This window comes from Eulemur rufifrons, chromosome 18 (assembly GCF_041146395.1).
Source record: "Eulemur rufifrons isolate Redbay chromosome 18, OSU_ERuf_1, whole genome shotgun sequence".
NCBI classification, from domain to species: domain Eukaryota; kingdom Metazoa; phylum Chordata; class Mammalia; order Primates; family Lemuridae; genus Eulemur; species Eulemur rufifrons.
In genome coordinates this window covers 32,855,940-32,876,386 of record NC_091000.1, presented here as the reverse complement: position 1 = coordinate 32,876,386, position 20,447 = coordinate 32,855,940, and the positions used below count along the sequence as shown (strand labels likewise).

The 20,447-nt window shown below is 35.5% G+C and overlaps 1 protein-coding gene across 2 annotated transcripts in view; it reads left to right on the top strand.

Moving 5' to 3' along the window:
• Window positions 1–19,508, top strand: part of TTC29 (tetratricopeptide repeat domain 29) — a 180,697-nt gene extending 161,189 nt beyond the window's left edge. Inside the window, exons 12-13 of one of the 2 annotated variants that reach the window (XM_069493352.1) lie at window positions 18,570–18,627; window positions 18,931–19,508. In XM_069493352.1, coding sequence (XP_069349453.1) covers window positions 18,570–18,627; window positions 18,931–18,955 — 83 coding nt within the window. In that variant the 3' untranslated portion in view covers window positions 18,956–19,508. Of the gene's footprint in view, window positions 1–18,566; window positions 18,628–18,930 lie in introns of both variants that reach the window. The other variant, XM_069493351.1, reaches the window with a different exon arrangement.
• Window positions 19,509–20,447: the final 939 nt, after the last annotated feature.

Here is a 20,447-nt window from a genome sequence, read left to right as displayed (position 1 = left end):
CGGATAGCTCTACCATCCCAGCTGTAAAGGATGCAAGAAGCCGGCCTTCACAGAAAGAGAGAGTGAGAAGAACCCACACCTGCTCCCTCTAGAGTTCTTCAGTATCCCCCGGCAACCCACTTCTGCTACTCAGAAAGTGCCACAAAGAAATCCTTGCTGTTGACTCACAGCAGAGTGCAGTGTCACAGTTTGCACCTGCTCATAACCTGGAAGTCAGACTTTGACCTGCCAAGAGCCACACATCGAGTTATGCCCTTAAGCAAAAGGGACACCCCACAACCCTTACTGGGCTTCCTAGTCCCTGAAGGGACTACAGAGCCTTAATTTCTTGGCATTGTCTTCAACAAATATGAGACATAATGTTTTTTCACTAGTAAAATAGAAAAAAGCTATTCAGTACAAGCTGGATGCATCAGATACTCAAAGCTGTGTTTGGAAAGAAAGACAGAAGTGAGGAGAGAAGACTATGGGGAGTGGGGGCTCACTCAGCAAATGGAATAGTGACACAAGGTACCAACTGTGGGGTCAGATGTTTTCATGTACCTGAGAAATTTGCTTTCCATTGTATTTTCTGAAAATGGTCCCACCATTTACCAGCTGTGTCACTTAGACTCTGTGGCCCTCTACATACTTATCTGTAATATGGGGATAATAATATTATCCCAAGTTAAACGAGATAATGCATTTGAACCCAGCAAGTTCCCAGAATGCTGACCACCATATTACAGAGGTCCCCAGGCTGAAGGAACTGGCCACCTAGCACAATCTGGCAAGTGCCAAAATCAAGGTATGCAGTGCCATGAAGAACAAAAGAGAATCATCTAAGCTAAGGAGAGCTTCCCGGAAAAGATGCTTTTGAGTCGTGATGAAAGTGAAGAAGGAATTCACCCCGTAGCTGGAAAGAAAGAATAATCCAGGAAGGGTAAAAGCTTATGAGAAAACATGGTGTGTTTAAAGCATTGCAGTTTGAACAGGCAGCCAGAACGTGTTGGGAATACGGATGGAACTTATTGGGAATGTGCATACATAACTCTGTGGCAACATGAGGATGGACTGGAGATACAGCACGGAGCCCGGTTAAGAGGCTACTGCAATAACCCAGAGAAGAGATGCCAATCTGAATTAGGGCAATGTCAGAGGAGCTGAGGAAAGGGGGTAAATAAAGGAAGTGATACAGCTCTTCAGCTCTTATTCCCAGTGTAGAAATACTTCTGTACAGTCATCTAAAAGTTTCACACCCTGCATCTAAAATATTACTTATGTGTCATTGGTTCACACTAAAATGGCCTCCTTGTCAAAATGCCAAAACACAGGTTCTTCCATTTTCAAGACACAGCAAGGCTCACACTACTAAGTGACTTTTCTATGCCAGAAGGATGAACTCAAACGTCAACTCTAAAATCATGAAGACACAGGAGAGGTTAATATCTAATTTAAATTTTTCCTAATCAGTTTTAAGCCTGACACTTTGAATGCTCTTCTCAATAAAAATGAAGGCTTTTTTCTATCACATTTACTTATTCAAATATTTAGTCTTTCATCAAATATTGTTTTTGCCTGAGCTAGGTGCTAGGACAATGGTGGGCAAAACAAATTAAAGATTCTTTTCAGCCCACTCTCAGTCTTCTATTTTCCATGCTAATAAACCAGTTTGTTTAGTTCCTTTATTTCCTTCAACATCCTCTTTGTTACACTTGAGTTATATTAAAAACATGACCGCACTAATGGTTCTAGCTGCTATAAACAAGGACATGTTTCTCCTAAATCAGTGAAATGGAGTTTGCAGCCACCATCATTTTCCCTACTGTGTCATTTAGGGTAGGGTAGATTACAGTAACAATAAGATGCAAGCATGCAATGGTTCCATGCAGCAGAGGTTATTCTTTATTTATTTAATAGGTTAGAGAGGTTCCAGGTCAGCATGTCAAATCTCTGCTCCTCATAATCCTTCACAGAGCCCAGATCTTTCCATCTTGTGGCTCTACCATCCCCTCAAGCTCATCATTGTTTATATCCAACCAGCTGATGGACAAAGTTCTTGGGAGACTTTCTCTAGGACTAAGGCTGTAAGAGGCACACTTCACTTCTATTCAATTTCCTTGAAGGAAACTTAGTCCCAGCAACACCTACCTGCAAGGGATGGCTGGGAGATGCAGTGTGCCCCAATGGGGAGAAAACAAATGTGTTGGCTAGCTGTCAGTCCCACCACAACTACCTATTACCACCATCTGTACAACAAGGGAAAGAGTGTAGAGGGATGCTGTATGTATTGGTCAAAAGTGAGGATTGTTGGGAAAAGTATGAATATCTGAACACAACAGTTAGCCTACATAGATTTTTTTTAATGAAATTTTAGAACCAGTTACCCTCCACTCCAAATGTCTAAACTACAATAGCCTTTTTCCAGATAATGCTGAAAATCATTCGATAAATATTTACTGAGTACTTATTCTGTGCAAAGCCCTGTGCTAGAATTTGAGTTGGGGGGTGTGGGGGGTGGAGGATACAAAGTTGAATCTTAAGATCAAGGATTTTACGATCATAATTTGGAAGAAAATTATGCACACAAATAACCAGGATATAAGGTAAACATAATATGTGCTATAGAAGAAAGAGTTACAAGAGTTCCGAAAGACAGATCACATTCCATTGGAAGTATAAGGAGGCAGTATTTGAACAAAATTTTGAAGGGCAAATTGACCTTGTGCAGATCAGCAGAAGAAACAGCATAAGCAAAGGGATAAAAGCAGGAAAATATGAGATGCATATGAGGATTGGAGAGTAACAACACATTATCAAAATGAATATTGCATTAAACTTCTTAACCTATGGAAATAGATGGTAGACTTAATATGGATTGATGTAATAAATATGAACAATATTAGAAGGACTGCAAAGCTCCAAATGCTTTATTTGATACTATTAATCTTGAAAACATAGTATTCCAAAGGCTGTACACTCATGTATTAAAACACACCATGCTCAAACAGTAATACAACAAAACAAATGCTTATTGTGTGTGCCTACTATGTGCAAAGTAAAAGGTTGGAAAGCCATTGTCTGGATTTCAGCAGATAACACTGAAGTCATTCTCCACTAATAAAACTCTATGTTGCATTAAAGTTCTTCACTGTCCAAAATTTCCTGTAGTGACTTCTTCCAGTATCTGAGATTCTTACTGAAGTCTAACCTTAAAATTTATTTTTTATGTCCTCAGTAAAGGCAAAAAAATCATCTCCTATAGCATTCAGTAGATCCTATATTTTTGTTGAATGCCAAAACATGTTGACCTTTTTTCAGTTTTTCTCATAGTCTTCATCTTATAATATAAATGCACAGTTTTTATAATCTAGTTATCTATACAATGTAATAGGCTTTAAGTATTATTAGAAATTTATATTTATTTCTTTTGAATCTGAAAAAGTGAAAGTTATATGTTTGTTTACTAAACATATTTCAAAACAAAACTTTTTAGCTAAAATTGTGCTCAAAATTCTTAATTATAAATAAATTCAATAATGGCGAAATCAAAGAAAAAAGAGAAATCAAATAACAGGAAAAATTTTTTTTTAATTTACCAATCATTTCACTTAGAGAGACACTGGAATTTTAAAGATTTATAGCTCTCCTTTAGCCAACAGTCTAACATCTCTTCTTTAGTTATCTAGCATTTGTATTTATTGGAAAAGAAGAATTGCTTTATTATTTCTCCCTTTAAAAAGATAAGGAAACATTTCAAATCATTGATGTTATTCTGGCTACAATTTAAGCTAGAGATTTTCATGAATATTAATATCTGATTATTTCAAAATACCTCACAAATATGGTAAAAGACCCCCATGGTCTCTCAGACAAAAGTAGATGCCTAGGTAACACTGAAAAGATATTGTGTTCACATGCTAATAACAGCCTGGCTTGTTTCAATATTTATGTAAAAAACATTAATGTGATAGTTCTATTTGCTCAAGCTTTTATTTGAGGTGTTGAGAAAGCTACTCAGAAGACATTTTTAGTAGGCATTTGTCACTCTTAAGATGAAAGCCAATTGATTTTTAAACAATGTCACTCATTTCTACAGCTAGATAACACACTAACATAAAGTAGGATGAGTAAGTAGAAGTCTATTTAAATAACAGGTCTAATAAGTTTTAAAATATGCTTATATGCTTCTTAAAGTACATTAAGTATTATATTAATCTATTATATATTCAAGGACAAGTTTGAAAGTAGGTTTGTGACTGCCATTATTTCACACAAGCTCATGAATTTTTTTATTATTTCAAAATATTACAGGAATACAAATATTTTTGGTTACATGGATCGCTTTTGCTATGCTTGAGTGAGGGTTATAAGTGTGCCCATCACCCAGATGGTGTTCATTATACCCATTAGGTAGATTTTCACCCATTCCCCCCCAACTCTTACACCTACTTAATTTCCACTGAGTTTTACTTTCCTCTGTGCACGTGTGTGCTTATCAGTTAGTTCCAATTTATTAGCAAGAACATGTGGTGGTGGTTTTTCCATTCTTTAGATACTTCACTTAAGATAATAGTCTCCAGTTCCATCCAATTTGTTGCAAAAGGCCTTAATCCATCCTTCTTTGTGGCTCAGGAGTACTCCATACCACATTTTGTTAATCCATTCATGAATTGATAGCCACTTGGGTTGATTTCACATCTTTTGCTGTTGTGAATTGTGCTGCAATACACATTCAAGTACAGATAAAATAAATTTGACTAAATTGACTAAAATAACTTCTTTTCCTTTGAGTAAATACCCAGGAGTAGGATAGCTGGATTGAATGGTAGGTCTACTTTCAGTTCTTTGAGGAATATCCATACCGCTTTCCATAGATGTTGTACTAATTTGCAGTCTTACCAACAGTGTGTAAGTGTTCCTTTCTCTCTGTATCCACACCAGCATCTATTGTTTTTTGGACTTTTTAATAAAAGCCATTCTAACTGTGGTAAGGTGATATCTCATTGTGGTTTTAATTTGCATTTTCTTAATGATTAGTGATGTTGAGCATTTTTTTCATGTTTATTGGCCATTTGTCTATATTATTTTGAAAAGCTTCTCTTCATGTCTTTTGCCCATTTTTAAGTGTGGTTGTTTGTTTTTTTCTTGCTGATTTGCTTGAGTTTTTGTAGCTTCTGGTTATTAGCCCTTTATGGGGTAGATAGCTTGTGAATATTTTCTCCCATTCTGCAGGTTGTCTGTTTGCTCTCTTGATTATTTCCTTAGCTGTACAGAAGCTTTTTAATTTAATCAAGTGCCATTTGTTTATTTTTGTTGTTGTTGTGATTGCCATTTGGGGTCTCCATAAATTCTTTGCCTAGGCTGATATCTAGAAGAGTTTTTCCAAATTTTTCTTCTAGAATTCTTATGGTTTCGTGCTTTACATTTAAGTCTTTTATCTATCTTGAATTAATTTTTGTGAGTGGTGAGAGACATGGATCCTGTTTCATTCTTCTGCATGTGGCTGTACAATTCTCCCAGCACCATTTATTGAATAGAGCTTCTTTTACTCTAATTACATTAACTGCAGTGAGGAAAGGTGACTTGATATCCCTTAGCTCTTTAAAACCATTGAATCCATGAATATTAAGATAATTTGTGTAGCTAAAATCCTCCTTCATTAAGACAGGAAGGAAAAATAAATAGTTATTTCTTTAAATTGAAAGAATTATTTTTTAAAAGTTGTACATAGAAGTATTTCTTCTCCAAAGCACTTTAGAACTTGTGACTAAAAGTTTAGACTTTTCCTACTTAACTTGTAATGAAAGTAAATAATATATTCAAGAGGAAAACCAGTTCTTCAAAACTATTTCTTATGTACTCATTAAAGAGTTGTCCATAAATCTTGCTGGTTATTTTTTTTAATTATCTGGCATTTCAAACCCATAGCTTTGTCTTTATTATATGTCTTTCATGCTCTCTTCTAAATTCTCAAGAATAGATGTATTCATTCATTTTGTCTGTCTCTCAATAGACATTTATTGATCATCTTCTATGTGCCAAGCAATACATTATGTCACATTTCCAAAAGTAAATCATAAGCTGCAAACTGTGTTGATTCAGAGAACATTAAATATATACTATCTCTAAGATATCATGCAAGGTACTGCAGTCCCAGGGAAAAATATATTACACTTCAAAAGAAAAATGTCTATAATCTGAAGATTACAAGAAATGATGATTCTATACTTCAAACCACAAAAAGTTTTTCAGAAATGCCTTCTACATATTTATAAATTGAAATATATACACAGCTGTATAGTGTGCATATGTTGAGTGTTGAGAAGACATGCTCTGACACAGAAATTCTCTGCTTTTTAAACTTTTGACCCACCAATCATGCTATCAAAGAATCTGAGTCCTACCATGAAAAACTTAGTAGGCTATTTTTCCTAGGGCAAACATCTAAATGCATTTATGTGTATTCTGTTAAAGTCAGTATTTGTTTTGAAACTCTGTGCCCCTATGTTTTAAGAAATCAAACATAAAAATCTCATTTTTTTAAAGTAAAAAAGGGTATTTATTGGTTCACATAACTGAAAGGTCCAGGGATGTATTTGCTTCAGGCATAAATGGATCCAAGGGCACAAATGTTGTCATCAAAACTCAAAAATCTCATTTCTTCTCTGAGGACCATGCACCAATTCAGAGAGCTACGCCATAATGGCAGGTTGGACTCCCCACTAATCCCCTCAGCCTTGGACTTCTGAATTCATCTAATTTGAACACTACTAAAAACTGTACCCCAGCACCTATCCCACAAGTATATGTTTTTCACTTGGTGGGCACTCAATGACTATCTCTTGAATGAATGGCAAATGAATAGTTATTACCATTTGTGACTGACACAGTATATACTAAGGCAATTTAAAACTTGTGTCATTCTAAGATGATGTAGCATGAATCTCTGTCTCATTCATTATTATACAAATGAAATCAAAAGTATGCTTAGTTGAAAGAATGCCTGCTGAGTAATTGGTTTGCTACTTGGGTTCTGCAAAACATGTCATAATGGCCCAAAGGTAGTCTAAGTAGTGTTTCAGGAGTCTTTGAGTATGATTTTTTATTTTTCATTGTCCTCACCTTCTCTCAAAAGCATGACTGATAGCCTTTCCTTGTGATATCTTGGCTTTTAAGAGTGTTGTTTTATCTATTTTTTATAACTAAGCTTATACCTCTTAAGTGTCATTTTTGCATAAAAAAAATCTATGATATGGTACCCCATGAACTAACAAGAATGGCTGGACCAAAGACAAGAAATCTTTTTTAAGGGATGTTCACCTTAAGTACCTTGGATAGGTAGGACTTCTGGGGATTTTTCTTTTAATGCAACAAAAGTGCACCATTTCTGTTTTCAGAAATAGTTTCTTTCAGGTTTATACTGAGCTCGTCAAAAGTCATATTACATAAGTAAGGGCTTAGTTTGTACATTAGTATTTTACATCTTGGAGTCTTACTAAATCCTTTTTTGATCAATCTGATATTAAACGGATCTATATTGATTTCTTCTACACTTGTTTATGGTATTTATTTTGATATACTAGGATTAAAAGCCAAATTAACAAGTGTAATCAATTTTCTTAGTGATAAAGAAAAGTCCTCTAGTACCGTTAGATACATTCATCTAGGGATAAAAAACTTAAGTGAAGATGTTGTAATAAATGGATCGATTTATTCAATCACGGGCATAAAAACATTAGCCCTGGGAAAGCATTTTCCTCTAAGAGCTTTAGCTACCGAGTTTCACTTATGTGGCACCAAATGATTTGCATTTTTAGAGAAATTTCATGTCTGCAGTGAGCCCCAATGAAAACATGAATAAATTGCTTTTTTTTCCCTTTTTCTGACTTCACGAAGCTGAATCCATTAGGGGTTGAGTCAAAGTATAATGAAATAAAGGCAACAACTTACATGATAGAAATCTGGATTAGGGTTCTCTCTAGTCCACGCTCAGTTGTCATGGCCTACATGTCAGATTAGTGGTTTTCAGGGAGATCCCTTGGGTATGTGGCTGTATTTTTAACTGCTGCATTAGAAATGGTCTCTAAAAGACAAGAAATTAAATAGACAAACAACGATTAAGAACTAAATAGGCTTGCTGCAGCAGTTCTGTCCACAAAGTCAAATAAATCAACCTCTCCAAGCCTTACACAATACACTTGCCTGAGAGGCTTTCTTATTCCTCATCTTCCTCTTTCTGAATTCACTGGAGTGAGAATGAGTACAGATGCTATAAGCATGGGCTTAAGACCCAAACTAACCTGGGTTTGAATCTCCAATGAACCAGTTATCAGCTGTGTGATATTGAGCAAGTTAATGTCTCCACCCTTTGGTGTCCTTGTCTACACAACAAAAATAATAATACCTAGAGCATAGGGTGGTTGTGAGATTCAATGTCAATTTTCATTAAATCAAAAGAACAATCCTAAAATTCATATGGAACCACAAAAAATCCTGAATAGCCAAGACAATCATGAGCAAAAAGAACAAAGCTTGAGGCATCACACTACCTGACTTCAAAATATACTACAAAATGATAATAATTAAAATCTCATGATATTGGCATAAAAATAGACTTGTCAAACAATGGAACAGGATAGAGAGCCTAGAAATGAACCCATGTATATATGGCCAATTAATTTTTGACAAAGCGCCAAGAATATACAATGGGAAAAGGACGATCTTTTTAATAAATGATGTTGGGAAAACTGGATATCCATATGCAGAAGAATGAAATTTGACTCTTGTCTCACACCATACACAAATTCAATTCAAAATGGATTAAAGACTTAAACGTAAGACCTGAAACTGCAAAAGTACTAGAAGAAAACATTGGGGAAAAACTATGTGACAACGGTCTGGGCAATGATTCTTTAGATTTGACCCCCAAAATGCAGGCAACAAAAGCAAAAATAGACAAATGGTATTACATCAAAATAAAAGCTTATGCAGAAATAAGGAAACAATTAACAGAGTGAAGAGACAACCTATGGATTGGGAGAAAATATTTCCTAGCCATACATCCGATAACGGTTAATATCTAAAATATATAAAGAATTCAAACAACTCTAAAGAAAACAATCCAATTTATATTAATAAATGGGACATGAATAGACATTTTTCAAAAGAAGACATACAAATTGCCTACAGATATATGAAAAAAAATGCTCAGCACCACTAATCAAATTAAGGAAATGCAAATTAAAACAATGACATATCAGCTCACACCTATTTAGAATGGCTATAATCAAAAAGAGAAAAGATAATAAATGTTGGTGAGGGCATAGAGAAAAGGGAACCCTTGTACACTGTTGGTGGAAATATAAATTTGTACAGTCATTATGGAAATCTGTATGAGGATTCCTCAAAAAACTAAAAATAAAATTATCATATGATACAACAATCTCACTTCTGGGTATTTACCCAAACATTTGAAATCAGTATGTCAGATATCTGAATGCCCATGTTCATTGCAGCACTATTCATAATAGCCAAGTCCTGGAATCAACCTAAGTGTCCATCAACCACTGAATGAATAAAGAAAATCTGACACACACACACACACACACACATTGGGACATTCATTGTTCGGCCTTAAAAAAGAAAGAAATTTGTCATTTGTTACAACATGGATGTAACCAGAGAACATTATGCCAAGTGAAATAAGCCAGGCACAGAAAGATATATGTCACATGTTCTCATTCATATGTGGAATCTAAAACAATCAAACTAAAAGAAGCAGAGAGTTACCAGAGGCTGAAAGAATGGAGGAAATGAGAAGACTATGGTCAGTGGTTACAAAGCCTCAATTGGACAGGAGGGATAAGTTTTATTTTCTTTAAGATATATTGTGCAGGATGGTGAATACAGCAAATAATACTTTCACAATCTCTAAGAGAGTAAATTACAAATGTTCTCACCACAAAAAAAAAATGGTAAGTATTTGAGGTGACAAATAGGCTAACTTAGCATGATTTAATTATTCCACATTATATTCAGGAATTATAACATTACTCTGTATCACATAAATATATACAACCATAATTTGACAATTTCCAATTAAAAGATTAAAATTAAATAAAGTACTAACCACATTCCCTCCTACAAAATATGTTCTCAATCCATAGAAACAAATTTTGTTTTTACTTATGATTGAATGTTCCAAATAAACAAAAGACAAGTAGCTACTACTACTCTTTTTATTGAGCTGCTACTTTGCTTCTATATTAAATAAGCATAAATAAAATTCTCAAACTTTAATGAGCAAATGAGTCAACCTGGGGTCCTGTTAAAATGTGAATTCAGATTTACTGGGTCCGGAGAGGGGCCTGAAATTCTGCAACAAGCTCCAGGTAACGCTGATGCTGCAGGTTTGGAGAACATACTTAGAGTAGCAAACATGTAGCTGCATGTATCTACCTGGAAAATGGCGATTTATTTAAAATTTTATTTCTCACTTTCATTGTTTTTAATAGACCCATTAATTCTTACAAAAATTAAAAAGGCAGAGTACCTCATCTGGGATCTATAAGGTTTTGATTTTTGGATTTAATGGAGGAATTGTTTTGGTTTTTCAAGAAAGATATATTTCTAGGAACTATTAATATTTTGCTGATGACAAGATACATATTTATTCATGTTATTATATTTGAACTGGATTTTTTTTCTTTTAAATCTATTGAATATTTAATATTTTTTTTTTTATTTCAGCTTATCATCATGGAGGGTACAAAAGTTCAGGCCACATACACTGCCCATGTCCCACCCATCCCCCCGAGTCAGAGCTTCAAGCGTGTCCATTCCCCAGATAGTACGCATTGCACTCATCACGTAGTTATACCCCCATCCCCTCCCCCCGCCCTTGAACTGGATTTTTATATTTACAGCATCTTCCTGGAAATCTCAGCATACATCAGAAAATCCAATTTTTATAAAAACATTAATTTTCACATCTCTGGATTATTCATTAAAAATATCTCCTAGGTGACGGATGTGTTTATGGTGTAGATTGTGGATGTTTTCAAAGATATGTATTCATACTTATCTCCAAACTCTTCAAGTTTTATAAATTAAATATGCACAGCTATTATTATGTCAATCATACCTCAACAAAGTGAGTTTTTTAAAAAAGCATCTCCTGTATAATCCTCTGTTCTAAAATAGTCTGTTCATGAAAAGAACACAAACATGGAGTTTGTGTATTTTTCAAACTGTTACTTTTATAAAGGAATGAGAAAAAAAATCCAAATCTATTTATCAGCATTCAGTTTCATATTACACATATTATACTTCACATATTTTGGCAGAGAAAAATTAAACTTGGGGAGTGATAATGATATATGGTTATTGCTTTGAATTCGTTAACTTACCCCTGAGCCTCCAATCAGGGAAACATATGAATGTCTGAACAGATTAACGGACATGAATCTGATAGTCTCAATAAAAATTTAGACATTCAGAAAAAGAAATTTTCAAAATAATTCTGTGTTAATATGGTGTCTTCAATGCTTTATCCAGATCTAGTTCCATTCCATTTATTCAAGATAGTAGTGCTTAAGGAAAAAAAGAGCCTATAATTTTGAGTTAGAATATACTTCCATTCCCCACATAAATTTTAATGGGCCTCAAATATTAATAAAAGCCCTTAGATGGGAATTACTATAATATCAGAACCCATAATATGAAATAACACATGTCAATTTTTGACACTTAAGAGAGTCCACCCAAACTTGAAGGATGCCTCCTACCTTAAAAGTTTATATCTTGATTATTACACTCATCAGATCGAGAATTACCATATCATGATTCCTACTTCAAAACACACATAGAACAGGTTAACTTTGTGTTTGTTCACAATAAAAGGTAGGAAAATATTACCAGGAAAACTCACATATTTTTTGATAGCGTGAGTTTAACTCTATAATCTCAGGCTTTGATTAATAAAATATTTACTAAAGATGATAAGTGCCATGAATGACAAACCATTACTGTGAGGGAGGAGGCAGGGGGAGTAGGGAGAAGAACAACAAAGAGAAAAGGGAAGGAAAAGGGAAACACCAAATCATATGTCAACATCAAATATGTTGATGCTTAAAGCACACTTCACATGACTGAATTTTTGTGAAAAGATAGCATTTGCACTTTGTGATCATTATATGCTATTCTCTCTTCCCCCACACACACCTCCCTACAGCCACACACCAGATCAATTGTCTACCTTCTCTGCCCTTTGTCCCAGAAGACTGACTTCAGACTGCATCACACAGGCTCTCTTGCCTTCTGCCTTCCTGGTATAGATTTAGCCAAAAAGAGTCAACAACAGATCAGAGATTAGGAGAGTGGGAAAGTTAGGATATCATTCTTCTGCTCCTCACTTCAGCTCAGTTCTGACAGCTAAGACACTCTACAAGTACTGCTTCTAGATTCTAATGGGTGGTTCCTTTCCTAATCTCCATCTCTCACTCAGCATCCAATGGCACCATCCTCTCTACTTACCATTCAGGCCCAGGGTTGACAATGGAATGGCTTCCCTCTATTGCTAGTCCCTTGGGTGTCTCAACATCCCGTTAGATCCTGTTAGCACTGCCCTTATCTCTTAACAGTTCCTTCATTAAAGTCTCTTAAAATCTCAGTTGAATGTGCCGTCTGTTTCCTCCTTACTGATACCCACTCCTCTATTGTGAGTGTCAAGTGGCGTAGCTAAAGGCAAGCAAGTACAAGAAATATTAGCAAACTTCCACTTGCTGAAAAGTTCAGTTGATTAAGAGAACAGTGATAATGAGGCCAAAATTAGTGTCTGGCTGTGCTCCAGGATCACAGCCTGTATCCCTGACCAGCCACTTAGAACACCAGCAGTTACAAGGAAGACCACGCCAAAGAGTACACATGAGTCTATGCAATCCATCACCACTTCTGGGAACATGACTCAAGGACTAGCTGTTCCACTGAGATAGCTCCAAAATCATCTTTGTTCCCAAAAGACAGCTTTTGTAATGTGATTCTAATGAAAATTTTGTATGTTTATTTTAAATAATAAATCCATACCTGTCGAGACATCTTTTCCAAAGATAAACTTCCCTTTCATTATTTATTCACAGCTAATTCATAATAAAATAGGTTAGAAGTCAAGCTTCCATAAATATGTCTTATATTGGTAATGGGATTCTGGATCTATAAAAAAAATAAATTTAACTCATTCAAATTCTTCAACTATTGTGATTAAATAGTAAAACTGTACAACCATGATGTAAAGAATAAACAATGAAGTTTTTTATTTAATTTTTGGAAGTGATTCTCTGACCATCGAACACGAATGACAACTTTTCAGTTTACATGTATATTCTCCCAAATAAAATTTTGTTCTCTTCAGTACAGTGGCCTTTATAAAATAATATTATAATTAGGCCATTGTACATGTACATGTACTATTTTATATTAATATTGATATACTGGATTTCTTCCATGGTGTTAATTTCATATGATTTAAATACATAGTGGGGAAGGGAGAAACTTATGTTCCTTTTTCATAAGTCAGTTTCTGAGAACTCTTTACTATCAATGAGAGAGAAGTAGTATTTCTACGAAAATTGAATCTGTGACTTTAAGTACAACATGCTGTAATACAAAAACAAAATATCCCGTTGTTAATAATGGCATAATGCTAAGATCACCCATAAGAGATGAGCATTATTTATACACAGTATTTATTCTTGATCAGTTACATAAAACATAATCTGAGTTTCATTTTTTAACAAGAGCTTTTGAGTCATTTTGAGAAGGTCAACAGAAAGCACAGTCTTTTAACATTAGGTGATCAACTTTTTGACAATGGCAGGACTAGCATAGCTAATGGAATAATAGCCTGCAGGGTCCAGCTAAATATGATATACGAATGTAATCAACCCCTCTGATGACTATTCAAAAGTAATCCCTTTAGCTTTGAACTGCAACATATATTTCAACAAGGCAAAAACCATATGAAGAAATTCTCTGCAGACCACACTGATACAATACAGCCTTTATATCCTGCTCTCTGCGTTTGCTGCTTATAGTGAGTTTTAAATTTAAGGTAGTGACTACTGTATATTCATGTGAGCATACAATAATACTTTTGATTTGTTGTGGAAAGGTTGAATCCATTACCAGAGGTCTAGACCATAAACTCTGACACAACCTTTATAAATGAATTATTATTTACCCATTTTTAGAGTACAGCCACTAAAAATGTTTTGCATGCCAAAATTATAAAAATTCATTCACCTTTCCCATCAAACTACCAGGTAATGTTGCCTCCATTTCAATTCATACTCTTCCTCCACAGATAACATTTTTTAAATTTTGTTTGTATTAGCACTATATTATATAAAAATTATATTCTACTGTTTTCAAATAAAGGGATGAGATGGGGGATTTATAGCAATTCAGCACTTGCTGGCTTGTTCCATTGCTTTAGTAGAGTATAAGCTAAGTGGTGATATAAATGAGAACCTTTTGTTGCCTATTTGACAGAATCTCCCATTTGAAAGTCTTTACTATTAGCAACAGAGAAGTGCCAATTTCTTCTGATATGTAGATAATATAAGCAAATATCACACTTCAACTTATTCAATGGTTCTGGCCTCTCTTGCTGGAATGGTCCCAGCAAGTATTGGTCCCAGTCTTCCAGCTTCCTTGCAGTCCTACAACATCTCAAATCACACCTTAAGTCAGACCCACACTACATAACCTAGATTAGCATCAAAATGAACACTTTTGCAATGATGAAATCAACAGTCAACAAATCCTATAGTGCTCACCTTGTTCAGAAGTATCAGAACACCTGAATGATGATTTTATATGTTCTCTTATGTAAAGTAACCATTGCTAAGGTTCCCTAGCACAGAGTGTGTGTAGTTTTCTTTTATTTAAACTAGTAGCTGTGGCCCAAGTAGAGTAGAAGAGTAGAGGCAGATATAATTATTCTTCTCAGATAATCTACTTGGGAAATAGTCCACAATATGTCACCTTTCCTCAACATCTGGGGAATGAATGCCAAATAATTATTTGAAACAAGTCAGGCATAATTGCAAATGTGAGAAATCCAAGAAAGACTTCTGCAGCTTACAAGATACTGTTACATCCTGCCAAGCCAAAGGGAAGGCTGAGTTCAAGACATTCGATAGTATAAAATAGACATTAGGATATTAGGATATTTCTATATATTGTAATACAATGAAAAATATTAAAATGAAAAGCCCAAGGTAGTTCTTAACCTAAAAGAATGATAGAACATATTAGTTAAGATAAAGGTTAAGCTCCTATTACAGAGTCCCAAAAGTACAGTAGTGTAAGAATATGAAACAGTATGAAAGCTTGTTTCTCCCTTAATCCTGAAATAAGCAGTCTACATTTATGAAATAGCTTCACAGACGTTTGGGAGGTGATGGCTTTCTTGTTGCTCTTTCATCCCCTAGGACAGGGCTTCTCAACCTCGTGCTATTCAAATGGGCTAGACAATTTTTTGTTGGGGAGCACGCAGGGAATGACTGTCACGTGTGCGTTGTTGGATGTTTAGAAGCATCCCTGGCCTCTACTCTTTAGAGCTCAGTGGCACTTGCTCATACCAGTTATAACAACCAAAAATGTCTCCAGACGTTTCCCTGCAGGCAAAATCACACCCAGTTGAGAACCGCAGCCTTAGGGTGTTGCCATTGTCTGCATGGTAGAATCTAAATGACAGGGTAATTAAAGAAAACGGAAAGTTCAAGGAGATCCAGAAGCAGTATACAGTCGTGTGCTGCATAAGGATATTTCTGTCAATGATGGATCGCATATATGATGGTGGTCTCATGAGACTGTAATGGAGCTGAAAAATTCCTATGGCCTAGTGATGTTGAAGCCATAGTAACATTGTAGTGCAATGCATTACCTTTTCCATGTTTAGATACACAAACACTTACCATTGTATTACAGTTACCTACAGTATTTATTATAATCACATGCTGTACAGCTTTGTAGCCTAGGAGCAATGGGCGATATCATATGGCCCAGGTGTGTAGAAGACTACACCTCTAGGTTTGTGTAACTACACTCTATGATGTTCATACAATGAAGAAATCGCATCACAATGCATTTCTCAGAATGTATACCCACCAGTAAGCAGCACATGCCTGTATATCACTTCATCCACATTTGTCGCTGAGAACTTAGTGACATGACTTCAACTAATAGTTCTTTGCTGCTGGGGAAGATTCAGTAGACAGCATAAACACCGATGAATGGGATGCAGAAGGATTTACTGAAGCCATGTCTTGTGTAGGCAAGAGGGGATGAGATATCTAGTTGAAGAAGCAGAGGGGTTGGCCTTAGTTCACTGATGGTAGCAGGAGGGAAGACAGAGTATATAGAATACAGAAGCAGGCAGGTGAGTAACTCTTGCTACAGAGCTTGTGGAAGTTTTTCCCTACTGTCTTTTATTTCCTCTTTGAAACTGGAAAATAAATCATCAACTGATATCAAAGATGAAAGTGGAGAGTTGAAGGTTTGAGGAAATAGGAGAAAGAGTTAAAGTCATCTAGGGGAGTGAAAGAATGAGTGGACTAGGAAGGTTTAATAAAATGGCCTGAAAGCATTAAGGGTCCACCTACTGTTTGTGGCCATGAAGTTAAAGCAAGGCCTCTCAGGCCGGTTGTATATTTTCTCCAGCTGTACTGAGCTACATAGTACAGAAGAGGAACAGGCAGACAGTTGGATTTAACTAGGGTTATAGTTTTGCCAAGGGAGAGTGACAAAGTGGGAAAAGAAGAATTTGGGGCTGTATACAAGGGAGTGGGCAACTATGGAATTTAAATTGTATGACAAAGGGAGAAGACATTAAAATGAGGAGGAACAGTAAAAAGACGGTAGATCTGGAGGTACCAGCAGAGTGAAAGGATTGCTGGAGTGGAGGTACTAGCGGGAGTGATAAGGAAAGAGTAAAGGTGGCAGTCACGTAGTTGATTGCAGGAACTGAGCTTGAGAGCGCTTGCAGTTACCGGTAATGGCAAAGTCTAACTATGACCAGAAAAATTAATGGCTGAAGTAGGGGCTAGGGTGAGATCTAAGAGAACAGGAGCCCAAGGAATTAAGACTTAAGAGTGGAATTATCTACATGTACATTGAAATTGCTAAAGTAGCTGTAAAGTGACAAGGAGACAATGATAAAATCAACCAAGAATGTTTCCAACCATAGATAGACCACAATAGTGACAAATGGTTGATTGTATAATCTGATAATATGAGTTTTAGGAAGGGAAAGAGGGAGGGCAAATGTCTGAAAGAACAATAGGGAGGAAGGAGGACACCGACCCATCTCCAGAGCCAATAGTAAGAAGACAGAAAAACAAAAGCAAAAATGGGTTTCTGGGCTGGTTGTATCTTCAGAGGAGAGCCAGGTTTCTGTTAGAGCAAAAAAGTAAAAGGAATTTCAGAAAATAGGGTGAGGATATAGGTTATTTTGCAAAACAATGGACCAAATATTCCAAAGGGCACAGTGGAAATGTTTCAGGAGTTGCTGTGGATGGGAGATGGAAACAGAATAGGAAATGCAGAGAGTCTTATACAAATAAAATACAGGAAATAAGAGGAGGTCCCTGACTGGGGCCTGTCATAAGCAGAAATAAAGAGCATCTTATTAGATTAGTCCCAGTAGATTCAAGTCAAGAGTAAAAGGACAGATAAGAAAGTTAAGTAACAAATTACATGGCTCTTTATATATTACATATAAACTTCTGGTGGGGACGGGGAGGAAAAAAGAAACAAAATAGATAAACTTCCCATATTTGACTTTATTGTTTAGATATTTTATGTTGCTCTCTAAATTAATTTTCCTTTTCAGTATTGTTTTAACAAGTCGTCTTATCCCTAAAGTTGGCCTTTCCAGTCGCCATTTTATTATATCATAAGAATTCTGTGGGTTAAGAATTTGGGCAGGGCTTGGCTGGACAGTAATTGAGGTCACTAAGTAGCATTCAGCTAACAGATGGGCTCGTTTTGAGGGTCACAGACAGCTTTGCTCACAGACTGGAGGCTTGCCTGGGATGGCTGGAAGGCTGGGCTTGGCTGGGACTGTCTTCCAGAGCATCTATACACGGCCTTTCCAGAGTGACCATCTCAAGGTGTTAGGACTTACACAGTGACTTGCTTCCTCCAAAGCATCCTAAGAGAACGAGGTGGAGGCTGCATAGCCTTTTCTGACCTAGTCTCAGAAATCATACAGTCACTTCTTCCACATTCTGTTGATTACAAAAGATTCTTAAGGATAGTCTGATTTCAAGAAGAAGGGAATTAGTTTTTGCTTCTTCATGGGAGATTGACAAGGTCATGAAGCAGAGGAATAAGTGGAGTGGGAGATACTGTTGTGGCAATCTTTGGACAATAGAATCTGCGCTGGTGATGCATACACCCTTATCACATAGGTGATAAGGATAGATAAATATCCTGGAAAAGGGATTCTCAGGTTCCAGTTCAAAAGAATTATAAACTGTGTTCATGAAAAACTATTAAAATTATGTATCTTTTTTATTTAGGAGAGTTTACAAGCTCAACAGTAGAAGGTGTATCTCAGGAACATTTGGAAGAACTCAGCAGGTATGATTAAATCAAGTTAAACGTTTCTATTAAGTACTCACTTTGTGCAAGAAACTAATTATAATCTCATTCTCCAAACACAAGAAGAGTCGTTTCATACAACACTTGAAAAGCTAATACTGAAACACTGATTTTTTAAAAAATCACAGATTTACTTTCAAATATCATATAAGGTTAAGTGTTTTTAATCTTTAAGCTATGTCTGAAAATTATAGAAAGGAAAATATCTTTCAGAGCAAGTGTTTTTTTTTTTCACTTTCTAGCCCAATATAAAAATTAATTTTATAATTTATTTTACTTCAGATTTCCAGATAATGAAAAAAACTGAAACTTAAAGCAGCTTTGACTCAACATTGAAGCAAGAAGAAATATATCATGTCACCTTAGACTTCAAATTTGCAATAAATAGGAGCATGTTACAAATAATATAAGTAGAGTTATAATAAAACTAAGATTATGTTTTCATTGGATTTTATATTGCAGTGTACTACTACAAATTTAATCCAAATCATCTAGATCTGTGAGAATTAAATATACCGTAAGTGCTTAGAAATATCAGCAGTTATCCACAAAATAAACTAAAATTTTTCCTCTTTTATCTGCTACTCCACAGGAAATAGTGATAACATAGAATCAAAATGTAATTTGTTTCTACTGAGGACATAATTACAAGCTTAAGGAAATCTCTCATGTTGAATCAATTCAGGACAATATTTACTAAAATTCCAGGGACACTTCAATATAGGTAGAAAGATTATAAGCAATGAAAACTACCACGTTGATAAGTACTGCTCAAAGCAGTTTGCTTTACCTGTGTAAAAGTATATTTTATGATACTTTTAGCTGATAGGACATAATCAGACTTACCCATGTCAATTTAAGAAGTTTAAGAAAATCCTTCAGTCTTACGACCCTTTTTAATATGTCTTGCAAAAATGAAAGAATACAGTTGCTACCGCAGAAATGGTTACTTGTATAACTTCTGGTGATCTGCAGGTCTAGGGGAATCCATGTATGAAGTACATTACCAACAAAAAAGACTTTTATTCCCATTTAACCTTGGTCGGTACACACTTTAAATATGGTTCCTTTGAATGCTCCATGATTGAAAGGGAGGGATTCACCCTGGAATACTGCAGTGTATGGAGTCATTCCACTTTCCACATAATAGTGAAACAGCAGCACTCTGCCCAAGGAGATGACTCAGTGCATCAATGCAATGAGTGTGATCTAATGCAGATACCAAAAAACAATAGAAAAGGTATATGGGGGTGGGGAAAGTGTTTTCCTGTGTTGTTTATTCAATCAATAGAACCAATTTTCACAGCATCTCTGATTCCTCAATGATCTTTTGTAGTACCCATAGATTTCCATGGATTTTGTCCTAAAATTAGAATTAAAGTATGTTTCTCTCTTTAAAGCAACCCCAGATGTCTGCCTTCAGGCTTACAAAATATTGAGATGGAAAAATAAGGTTATTAAGGAAGGTCTCTGAAAATATATCTTCTATGGTGACCACCAGGTCTTTTTTCCCCAGAAATTTAATGGGCTTGCTAGGAAAATTCATTTCAAGGAGTGATACTGGTCAAGAATAAATAGTTCAATGAAACAGAAAATATCATTCAGAAATAGTCTAAATTATATATAAAAATCTGGTACATAATAAAGGAGGTATTTCAAAACAATGGGAAAAGGTTGGATTGTATAATGAATGTTCTGAGAACTTTGGTTATCTCTACAAGAACAAAATTCATAATGTGTTTCCTATCTCACATCATCAAATCAAATTAAACTATAAATATACCAGAATTAAACAGGAG